Raw genomic sequence first — 12,595 nt, forward strand, 5'->3', positions numbered from 1 at the left:
TCCTACACCAGGGGTTGAATCTGAGTCACAGCTGTGGCAGTGCCAGATCCTTTAACCCACTGTGTTGGGCTGGGGATCAAACCCATACCGCCACACCTACTCTAGCTGCTGCAGTCAGGTTCTTAACCCACTACACCACAATGGGAACTCCTATAAAAGATGTTACTTTTAAAATGGAAACTTCATTTTTAAAATGTGCTTTAGGAGTTCCCTTCGTGGCGCAGTGGTTAACGAATCCGACTAGGAACCATGAGGTTGTGGGTTCGGTCCCTGCCCTTGCTCAGTGGGTTAAGGATCCGGCGTTGCCATGAGCTGTGGTGTAGGTTGCAGACGTGGCTCGGATCCTGCGTTGCTGTGGCTCTGGCGTAGGCCAGTGGCTACAGCTCCGATTCGACCCCTAGCCTGGGAACCTCCATATGCCGCGGGAGCGGCCCAGGAAATAGCAAAAAGTCCAAAAAAAATAAAAAATAAATAAATAAAATAAAATGCGCTTTATATCTTTTTAGATGTGTAATTATTGTAGCTATGTTTTATCTAATACTTAGCTCCTTAAAATGATTATTATAATCTTATTAATATAGTATTATGTTACAGCTAGGGGAAAAAAGAATGGCAGAAGGTCAAGAAGTAAAACTTTGCAGATACTGAAGTTTTCTTTGTGTGTGTGTGTGATTTTCCTTCTAGCTTTTCACTGAGTATGGCAGACTGGCAATGGAGGAAACATTCCTGAAGCCATTTCAGGTGAGTGGGTATAGGATGGTGATAAATTCTTTTTAGGGCCTCCTGAAGACTGTATTAACTGAGGTATATTAGTTAGAGTCATGTTTCTTTCTCTTCTTTTTTTCATTCAAGAAGCACTTTTGAAATACCTATTTAATGCTGTTTGGTGCAAGGAGGAGATAGGAAGAAATAAAAATTTAACAAATTATTTTTTAGTGGGAAAACAAAAATATGAATTAGATATTTTGGTTTCTGCAGGAATTTTTTCCCCCAAACCCAACTCTAGAGATGTCACAGAAACCAAAAAAAAAAAAAAAGTTTGTAAAATATACAAGCTAAAAACAAACAAGACTCTTGCGACAATAGAAGGTAGTTCCAAATCACAGCAAAATGGGATGAGCACTAGAGACAGGATGTTGGTTAGTGGCAAGTTTTTTGCAGGTGCACTTTTCTTTCCTGTATGAACCATTTACCTGCTCCATTGCACTGAGTGCCAGTAGTGTGGCAGCCAGCTCAGCCTCTGCTGGGGACAGCAGGATAATATCAGGACAACATCTGAACTTGGACTGGGTGGTATAAGCAGACTCTCTTGCCTTTTAGTGCTGCCTCCTGCCCATACCTCCTTTTATATACCAAGAATTAGGAAACTTTCAGTAAGTCTAATGACCCTTGGAAACAGTAACTGGAGGAGGTATAGATTTAAACACCAAAGACTATCTATCTGAAGCTTGATGGGTTCAGCCCAGCCTTATCAGAGGGGCTCAAGGTGAGCCCTAGAATTCAGCCCCTCCCTGCAGATACATATCACCAGCCCAGATGGATCATACCTGGAGGGGAGTGAGAGCACACAAGGACACTGAACAACTGATAAAGGACAGAGTAGAATTAATGGCTCAGATGGCGAGTAATTTTACATGAGCTATATTAGTTATCTATTGCTATATATCAAATCATCCTAAAACTATACACGTTCATTATTTCAAGCAGTTTTTGTGGATCAGGAAATCTGGAGAGGCTTAGCCTGGGTGCTTTTGGCTCACAGTCTCTCATGAAGTTGTGTCAAGATGTTGTCTAGGGAGACATTCTCTTAAAATTTGACTGGAGGAACCACTTTAAAGCTCTTTCACACGGTGTTGGCAGGAGGCTTCAGTTCTTCACTGCATGGACCTCTTCGTAGGGCTGCTCACAACAGGCTTCCCCCCAGAGCAAATGATCCCATAACCAGAGAGAGCAGCCAAGAGAGAAACTGCAAGAGAGAAATAGCTTAATCTTGGCAGTGAAGACACCATCAGTTCTGCCAAATTCTTTTGTTCATGCACACCAACCCTGGTATAATGTGGGAGGGTGGGAATACCAGCATGCAGAGATCTTGGGAACTGTCTCAGAGACATGCTACCATATGAGCATATTAAATATTCTTAAAGAAATAAAGGATGAATGTCTTCTGTTTTCAGTAATAGAATATTTGATAATTTGGACTTTCTTTTTGATAACAATCAAAAAACCAACAGAAAGTTAAAAATTTGTTTGAATGAATAACAAGATAGTAAAAAATTGTTGAGGTCTGAGAGAAGATGGAAGCAATGAGAGGATAGGTATTATCGGGTAAACTCAAAGCTATTTAGTAGTATTTAAGATTAATGCAACTAATTCAAAACAAAAAGTACTACATATCATGAAATAGAAAAGAATGCGGCGTTGCGGTGAGCTGTAGTGTAGGTTGCAGACGCGGCTCGGATCCTGCTTTGCTGTGGCTATGGTATAAGTTGGCAGCTATAAGCTAAGATTTGACCCCTAGCCTGAGAACCTCCATAAGCCATGGATGCATCCCTAAAATAATAATAATAATAATTTGTAGTAAAATTAAACAGTTTTAAAATAGAACAATTCTTAACTGTGAAACAAAGTGAAATTACAAATAATAAACAAGTCACAGAGTTCCCGTCGTGGCTCAGTGGTTAATGAATCTGACTAGGAACCATGAGGTTTCGGGTTCGATCCCTGGCCTCGCCCAGTGGGTTAAGGATTCGGCATTGCCATGAGCTGTGGTGTAAGTTGCAGACGTGGCTCAGATCCCACATTGCTGTGGCTCTGGCATAGGCCGGCGGCTACAGCTTCAATTGGACCTGTAGCCTGGAAACCTCCATATGCCACAGGAGTGGCCCTAGAAAAGGCAAAAAGACAAAAAAATAAATAAGAAAATTAAAAAAAAAAACCAAGATCTACCTCAGGTGGTGAAAGTGAAGGTGATTACCCAATGAAGTGATTAGCTGAATTAACAGATTAATTTGATTCTTAAACCAAAAGCCCATTTATACCAAGCAAATGAAATATCTTTCACTGTTTTAAAACTTATGTTTTTAAAAAGAGAACTAAAAGCTAAGTGAATTCAGTTTAAAAGCAGTTTTGAAGAGTAAAGTTTAGCCATTGGTGTGCTGGTGAATATTTACCACTGCCTTGGGAGGAGGGAGAGGTGGGTCTGATTTGTAGCATTTGCTGATTTCTGTGGTGTAAATTTTTTTACCATCACCATTTCAAGCTGCTAAAATACCGTTACCTGACTTGTCAAATTCCTTACATTTTAAGAACTGTTCCTTGTGAGGCTATAAGAGGCAGCTCTTAACTGTTTAGTACATTCAAGATGTATAATCTGTATTAAGACATAATATTAGCATTCTCTGAGTGACATTATTTTCTCACTTGTTTTGCACACTGTGAGCACTTGAATCTTTTTTTTTTTTTTTTTGTCTTTTTGTCATTTCTTGGGCCGCTTCCGTGGCATATGGAATTCCCAGGCTAGGGATCTAATCAGAACTATAGCCGCTGGCCTACACCAGAGCCACAGCAACGCGGGATCTGAGCCACGTCTGCCACCTACACCACAGCTCATGGCAATGCCGGATCTTTAACCCAGTGAGAAAGGCCAGGGATCGAACCCGCAACTTCATGGTTCCTAGTCGGATTCGTTAACCACTGCGCCACGACGGGAACTCCTTTTTTTTTTTTTTTTTTTTTTAGCACTTGAATCTTAAGTACAATAATCCAGCAGGCGCTGCTTCACCAGTACAACTCTTCTTTAAAAATAACTAGGTTCTTTAGCTTCTCTGCCTTAGAATTTCAAGAGTTTTGGTTGAGAATGAATACATTTCCATTAATTTAAACGTGATAGTATATAATATGAATGCATACTTGACACGGAATTTAGATAACAATTTCCAATATACTCTAAGGACCTGGTGAAAATATATCATCAGGTGTGGTAGGATATTTGTCTCTGTTTGGGACTATGAATTTTTCTTCCTTTCACTTGGACTTGTATAAGGCATACCTGACCTCATAAAGCTCTACAGTGAGCTTATTACATCCTTGGATCAGAATCCTTATCACTAACTGTAGGAATCTTTCAGATTGATAGACATTATTAGAAGTGCACTTTAAATGAACTCTTTCCTTTATGGATGTTTTTCAGTACCAAGCAAGACTGTCTTCCTCTAATGCTCTGTGCTAAGTGGTTGGCCATTAGCTACTTATTACTCCAGGAAAGGCCCATTTTCCATTTGCCCAGCTCTACAGCTTTCTTTTTATGTGCTTGTTATTCATGTCCTCTCAACTCTGCTGGGCTGAGGTGGTGGAGGAGGTTTTCACTTGTTCTGTAATGAGGTGATAACAGTGAGTTTGCTGTTGGGCCTGAGCTGGAAAGGATTCTCCAATATGCTGGAAAGTGAACTCTAAGAAGCCTTTATGTTACACCATTAAATACGCTCTTTGGCTATAGCAGCCATTTAACTACTTTATGTCCTCTAAATTATATAGGCCACGAACAAATGGGAAACATCTCTGAATTTACTAAAAGTGTATTCTCAAGATTCACTTAAGCCAATTTTGTGGATGTCAATATATTTCCCAGTGGCATATCTGTATGGTGGGTGTCTTTATGAGCCAGTATACAAAATATTTAATCTATAGTATGTTTAAATACTAGCCACAATATTCCTTAACCCTGATCCCTTTAAGCCAGAGCCCTGTGTATATCCAGTTATTCATGGACCCCTCTGGGGCATATACCCCTGAGACAGATCACTGAGAGTGCTGACCATATTTAGGTTGCGTGGCTAACACAGAAGAGATGGGTTTTAATGAGATCTGTAGCCTTGGTGGTAGACATGGAGCAAGATTTTATAAGCACCTAAGCTGGAAATAACAAGAATTTTATTAGTTAAATTTCTGAGCTATATCCCAGTTCTGTTTAATTGAATTCTTGTGTTGGGGCCAGGAGATCAGTGCTCTCCAGGACATTTCTTAACCATGTAACATTTGTGGACTGAATTACCAACTGGATACACCCCAGCAGAAGGCATCTGTGGTAGGGAAGGTTCTGATAGCAGAGAGATGGGATGACAGTACAGGTAGTTAGTAAATTAAGATTTACCTTTAGGAGTTCCTGTTGTGGCTCAGTGGTTAACGAATACAACTAGGAACCACAAGGTTGTGGGTTCGGTCCCTGGCCTTGCTCAGTGGATTAAGGATCCGGCGTTGCCGTGAGCTGTGGTGTAGGTTGCAGACACGGCTCGGATCCCGCGTTGCTGTGGCTCTAGCATAGGCTGGTGGCTACAGCTCTGATTCGATCCCCCAGCCTGGGAACCTCCATGTGCTGCAGATGCAGTCCTAGAAAAGACAAAAAGACAAAAAAAAAAAAAAAGATTTACCTGTAACAGGAAGGATAGCCCTAAAAAAATTTTCCTGCACTAGAATTCCCTTATCTTAGAAGCCTTATTTCATTCTTGAGCATATGTTTTAGGACTATTTATATTTATTCTCTTTCATTTCCTCTGTATTAGGTACTCCACCTTCTGAATTCATCCGTTTTCTCCCATAGCATTTTTACTAACTATTTTTATCCACTGAAAGGCCCACCTACACCCTAGACCTTAGAAATAGATTTGACTCACCATGTACACATACACAGATGGTAATTATGTGAGGTGATAGAGGTGTTTGCTAACCTGATTGTGGTTATAATTTCACAATGTATACATAATATTGAATCATCATGTCACAGATCTTAAGTGTACACAGTGTGTTATATGTCAGTGTTGTCTCAATAAAACTGGGGAAAAAAGATATGAATTCTCTTTGTGAGATAAGAGTGAAACTCAGTTCTTCATGTTCCTTGCAGTGGAGATGTAATTATTAGTGAGCAGATAAGTCCATGCCAGGTTTAAGGTTAAACTGAAGATTACTAGAAAATAATAGTAGAGGAAGCATATGATAATACTATTATATTGGGATAAATCTTCCTCTGTGTGTGTGTGTGTGTGTGTGTGTGTTTTAGGACCACACCCGTGGCATATGGAGGTTCCCAGGATAAGGGTCGAATCGGAGCTATAACTGCCGGCCTATGCCACAGCCATGCCAGATCTGAGCCACGTCTGTGACCTACACCACAGCTCACGGCAACGCCGGATCCTTAACCCACTGAGTGAGGCCAGGGATAGAACCGCAACCTCATGCTTCCTAGTCAGGTTCGTTTCCTCTGCGCCACGACAGGAACTCCATATTGGGATAAACCTTCTGTTTCTCACAATTTCCTTTTCAAATTGGGCCTACATATGGCAAATTAGAAATTATTTTACACTGGCTTACTTAATTATATTTAAGGACACTTTACTCCCATTATTTAAGAATGTTCATCTACATAATAAAATTATCTGATAGTGATTTCAGCTACTTTGAAACAAAACATCCTCGATCAAATATCTATAAAAACTGTAACTGCCAAGTCATACCAGAGAAATCCATGATTTCACTGAGAAAATGAGAAATTGTTGTTTGGTTCTTGGGCTATAAATGAAAGGAAAATGTATGTTGTTGGGGCTGAGTAAAAGGACAGCTGTCTGAGAAAGCTTCCTTATCCCATGTTCTGTCCAGAGAGCAATGTAGGTAATCTGAGAGTTGTGTGAAATCAGAATAAAATAGTCATCTGGCTATACAAAATGAAGTCAGTGGTTTGGGTCAGGATTCTCCAGTGTCCATATATAGGACATGAAATGTCTAGAAAACCTACATAAAAAATAACAATTTATTGATCACTTATTTTTGTGCTGGCACTGTGCTGGATATATATGTTTCATGCTTCAAATGAATAATGGTTATAGTCGCATAAAAGAAGTAATGTTGTTACTCCTTCTTTATTCTTTTATTGCTATTTTCTAACTAATGAGGAAACACCAAGGCTTAGAGTAGTTAAGAAACTTGTCCGTGGGATGTATATCTTTAACTTGCAGTGCAGGCCTTCAACCCAGGCCACAGGCTCAAAGCCCTTGCACTTCACCACCACCCCCTAATGCCTCTCTTCTTCCTCTTAATCCTAGGCACTTATTGAGCTATGGTTTGTGACCCTGTATTTGAATGTGCACATCCCTTCCCACTAACTATATCTTAAGAGCTTCGTAGTTTACTTCTTCTAGTTTTAGAGTACCTACTTTTTTACAGCAGAGGTTCAATTAATGTTTGCTAACTGTGGTGTTATATGCATATTTAGGTATTATGTGCATATGTATATGCATATTTTGTATACAGTTTGTGTACAAGTAAACTCTTCGTACTAAAAATTGGAAGACCTGAATTTAAGGTTTAGTATAGCTATCCAGCCTAGTATTACCTGTTTACATGTTTAAGGTAAGACTAATAAACAAACACTATTAAGTCATAAATTGGTGTGAGAGTGTCCAAAATATTTATACTGGGCATGGCCCTTTCTTGAACTACAGAAACACCATCATGAAATTCTTTTTCAGTGGATACAGGTGGTAGAGCTTCTGATTTGAAAATGTTACATTATTCGGGGGTTAAAAAAAAACCCACCTTGCATTACTTAAGACTAACCAAAAAAAAATGTGAGGCATTTTCAGTTAGCAATACTGTTTGTGTGTGGTGCCATAGAATTTGAAGGTTGTCTTAATACACAGCCTGTAGATGCTTCAAGTAGTTAGACAAGGCTGCAACTGCTCTGAGGCAAGGAGGATAAACCTTGGCTACTGGATCAAGGAATAGGCCATAAAAGGCAACGAGTCTATGATATAGACCTGTTGTTGTTTTAATATGTGCCATGACCTAATCTTATATATATATAAGATCTTTTATATATTGATATACAGTAATTTGGAAGGGTTTAATCTGGACTCTTATAGATTCCTCCCTAATTTTTATGTTTATATTCCTTGAAGACTTTCTCTAAAAGATACTCTTCAGTCTCTTCTTTTTGAATCATATACACTGTAGGTATCTTTAGCTAATATGAAACTTTGGTTCTTCCAGTGGATTTTCTGCTTGCAGTATCCAAAAGGCCCATAATTTTTAGAAATTTCTACCTTGTTAACTATCCAGGCCCCTCTGAAAAGACAACCATAAAGTGGAAATTTTTAACTTGATAATTTCTCATGCAAGTTTTTTTTTTCTGATTCCTGTATTTTACGCCAGAGCCCATTTTAAAAAGAGAAGACAAGGTTCCCTTTATGTCAGCACTAATATTCCCTATTTATTTCAGAACTAAAGTTCCCTGGAGTTTTGTTTAAAATTTTCCTGGTCTATTTTTAAAGTTTCCTATTGATTCATCCTTATTTTGGTCATAATTTGGAATCAATGTCCAATTCATCTCAAAGGGAAAGTCTTCTGAAATGGCCTCTGTGGTATATTTTCTATTTTTCTTGCCCTTGAAAGACCATTAAAACTTTATTATTTTTTTATGACGAGCTGGGTTATTTCAGTGTTATTCGGGTCTTTGTTATCCTACTGCTTTAAAAAATTTTTTTTTCTTTTTAGGGCTGCACCTGCGGCATATGGAAGTTCCCAGGCCAGGGGTCAAATTGGAGCTGCCAGCTGCCAGCCGCCAGCCTACATCACAACTGCAGCAATGTGGGATCCAAGCCGTGTCTGCAACCTACACCACAGCTCATGGCAACACCAGATCCTTAATTCAGTAGGTTTGTAACCCACTGACCCACAATGGGAACTCCCTTAAATTTATTTAAAAAAATTTTTTAAATTTTTTTCAATTTATTTATTTTTAATTTAATTTAATTTCACAGCAAAGTGACTCAGTCATATATATATATATATATATATATGTATGTATTCTTTTTCTTTACATATATATATGTATTCTTTTTCTCATATTATCTTCTATCATGTTCTGTCACAAGTCATTGGATATAGTTCCCTATGCTATACAGTGGGACCTCATTGCTTATCCATTCTAAATGTAATAGTTTGCATCTGCTAACCGTAAATTCCCAATCCATCCCATTCTGTCCCTCTCCCCCTTGGCAACTAAAAGTCTGTTCTCCATGTCTGAGTCTGTTTCTGTTTTATAGACAGGTTCACTTGTGCCATATTTTAGATTACACACGTATGTAATATAACATGGTATTTGTCTTCCTCTTTCTGACTTATTTCACTTAGTATGAGAATCTCTAGTTGCATCCATGTTGCTGTGAATGGCATTATTTTGTTCTTTTTTATGGCTGAGTAGTATTTCATTGTGTATATGTACCACAACTTCTTAATCCATTCATCTTTCGATGGACATTTAGGTTGTTTCCATGTCTTGGCTATTGTGAATAGTGCTGCTATGAACATACAGGCACATGTATCTTTTCGAATTGTAGTTTTGTCCAGATATATGCCCAAGAGTGAGATTACTAAGTCATATGGTAGTTCTATATTCAGTTTTCTGAGGAACCTCCATGCTGTTCTTCATAGTTGTACCAATTTACATTCCCATCAACACTATAGGAGGATTCCCTTTTCTCCACACCCTCTTCCAGCATTTTTTATTTGTTGATTTATTAATGATGCCCATTCTGGCAGGTGTGAGGTGGTACCTCATTGTAGTTTGTGATTTGCATTTCTCTAATAATTGTGTCTAATAATAATAATCTCTAATAAGTGATGTTGAACATCTTTTCATGTGCCTACTGGCTGTTTGTATGTCTTCTTTGGAGAAATGTCTTTTCAGGTCTTCTGCCCGTTTTCCAATTGGGTTGTTTTTGTTGGTGGTGTTGAATTGTATGAGTTGTTTATATATTTTGGAGATTAAACCCTTGTCAGTAGTATCATTTGCAACTATTTTCTCCTAATGGTTTTTTGTTGTTGTTGTGCAGAAGCTTGTAAGTTTGATTAGATCACATTTGTTTATTTTTGGTTTTGTTTCTATTTCCTTGGGAGACTGACTAAGAAAATATTTGTACCATTTGTATCAGAGACTGTTTTGCCTACATTCTCATCTAGGAGTTTAATGGTGTCTTGTCTTATGTTTAAGTCTTTAAGCCATTTTGAGTTTATTTTTTGTGCATGGTGTGAGGGTGTGTTTTAGTTTCATTGCTTTACATGCAGCTCTCCAGTTTTCCCAGCACCACTTGCTGAAGAAACTATCTTGTTCCCATTTTATAATCTTGCCTCCTTTATCAAAGATTAATTGACCATAGGTGTCCAGGGTTTTGTTGTTTCTTGTTTTTGTTTTTAATATTTTGAATATTTTTTAATCCAATGAATTTTATTATATCTATAGTTGTACAATCATCATCATAACCTAATTTTAGAACATTTCCATCCCAACCCCCAGTCTTCCCTCTCCCCCCAACCTGTCCCCTTTGGTAACCATAAGTTTTTCAAAGTCTGTGAATCTGTTTCTGTTCTGCAAATAAGTTCACTTGTATCCTTTTTGGGGGGTTCTACGTATAAGCGATAGCATAGGATGTTTGTCTTTCACTGTCTGACTAACTTCATTTAGCAGGATAATTTCTAGGTCCATCCATGTTGCTGCAAATAGGCTCTCTAGTCTGTTCCCATTGATCCATATGTCTGTTTTGTGCCAAAACCACACTCTCTTGATTACTGTAACTTTGTAATATTGTGTGAAGTCTGGGAGAGTTGTGCTTTCTGCTTTTTTTCCCCTCAGGCTTATCCTACTGCTTTTAACCATTTTTTTTCCCACCTAAGAGACTAACAATTAAGTGACCTAGCTAGAAAATAACTGATAGTTCAGGACAGTAAGTATCTAACAAAATCCCAAATTCTGCAGCAAATTTTTATCTTCCTGGGCTAAAAGAAACTCCTTAAAACTGATCTCTAGACCATCGTTTAAATTCAGCTTCTATACAATGGCCTTCTGGTCTAGCAATTTTAAGTAGTTTGGGGCAATGTGACTACTTTTTTTTCTGCAAAAATCCCTAAGGAAATGGTTTAGGAAGTCAAAGGAAGCAGCAGAAGGAATTGAAGGAGTGAAGTGATTGGTGAAGATAAAATTGTGTGGAGAGATACAAGGAGGGTAAGTTTCAGAAGGTTAGAGAGTCAAATTGAGAGGCTTTTGGAGTCAACCTCAGTTTACTAATTAAAGAAGCTAACCAATGACCATTTGATATTTTCTCTTCATATTTATAGAGCACCTCTGAACTGTTAATAATTATTTTGCCATGTCCAAAGCTCAACACAGTGTTATTCTAAAAATAAAAATGTTATTTTTAAAAGGTCATTCATAATTGTGAGTGCAAATATTAGGATTATAGTGCAATAAAAATAGAAAGCAGAAATTCTTCCAGGAGGAGGTTGCAATTTTGATATACACAAAACTGTAACAAAGTTGGTCAGATTGAGTGCTTATGAAAAGTATCTGGTTCCCCAAGCAAGCAGAGTTTAGAATAGTGCTGTATAATCAATAATCTGACAATCATTGATCCTGCATTATAGGACTAAACAAAGTGACTCATAAATTGATAAGACTGAGAGTGTCCTCTTTAAAGTTTTGTAGAGGACCCAAGGCAAAATTTGACTAATTACTTCTGCATAAATTTGTTGCCAGTTTAACAGACCTCCAACTGTTGGTCTTTGGGACATCTTGATTAATCTGAGGACTTCTGAGGCCTTTGCCTCTGTCCTTTATAGAGCACTTCTTTATACATTGGGTGACACAATTCAAGACAAAGCAAAAATACAGGAGTTCCCGTTGTGGCGCAGTGGTTAACGAATCCGACTAGGAACCATGAGGTTGCGGGTTCGATCCCTGCCCTTGCTCAGTGGGTTAACGATCCAGCGTTGCCGTGAGCTGTGGTGTAGGCTGCAGACGCGGCTCGGATCCTGCGTTGCTGTGGCTCTGGCATAGGCTGGTGGCTACAGCTCCGATTCGACCCCTAGCCTGGGAACCTCCATATGCCATGGGAGCGGCCCAAGAAATGGCAAAAAGACAAAAAAAAAAACAAAACAAAACATGAGACAAGAGTTTGTACGAATTTTCCAAAAAAGAAGGCAAAGCAAGCAGCAAAACCATGAACTGATTAGTGACAAAATATTTACTGAATATTATACCTCTAAACCAGAAGGTCTACTAACCTTGTCCAAAAATTAGTTATAACTATTTATCAAATGAGTACACTTACAAACCTAAAGGTTGAATTACCCTATAAAGATTTAGAACTGATGACCCCTATAAAGATCCATGGAGTCTTTATAACAAAAATCCAAGGATAACAAATTAATCAGCAACAAGAGCTCAGTGAAACAAATCAAAACTCAGGTCAAATCATTGTTGAGACAGATTCACCCAGAAGTAAATTTGAAGGACAGGTGGACGGAGCTCCCGTCATGGCTCAGTGGTTAACGAATCTGACTAGGAACCATGAGGTTGCGGGTTCGATCCCTGCCCTTGCTCAGGGGGTTAATGATCCAGCGTTGCCCTGAGCTGTGGTGCAGGTTGCAGATGCAGCCCGGATCCCCCGTTGCTGTGACTGTGGTGTAGGCCGGCAGCTACAGCTCCAATTAGACCCCTAGCCTGGGAACCTCCATATGCTGTGGGAGCAGCCTTAGAAAAGGCAAAAAAAAA

The 12,595-nt window shown here is 38.7% G+C and overlaps 1 protein-coding gene across 3 annotated transcripts in view; it reads left to right on the forward strand.

Moving 5' to 3' along the window:
* ATL1 (atlastin GTPase 1) overlaps positions 1-12,595 on the forward strand; it is a 96,258-nt gene that overhangs the window by 58,197 nt on the left and 25,466 nt on the right. For 2 of the 3 annotated variants that reach the window (XM_047767297.1, XM_047767295.1), the window contains exon 6: positions 685-741. The exons of the other annotated variant lie outside the window; for it this stretch is intronic. In XM_047767297.1, the coding sequence (XP_047623253.1) occupies positions 685-741 (57 nt within the window). The remainder of the gene's footprint in view (positions 1-684; positions 742-12,595) is intronic. 3 annotated transcript variants of the gene reach the window in all.

This window comes from Phacochoerus africanus, chromosome 2 (genome assembly GCF_016906955.1).
Source record: "Phacochoerus africanus isolate WHEZ1 chromosome 2, ROS_Pafr_v1, whole genome shotgun sequence".
Lineage (NCBI taxonomy): Eukaryota > Metazoa > Chordata > Mammalia > Artiodactyla > Suidae > Phacochoerus > Phacochoerus africanus.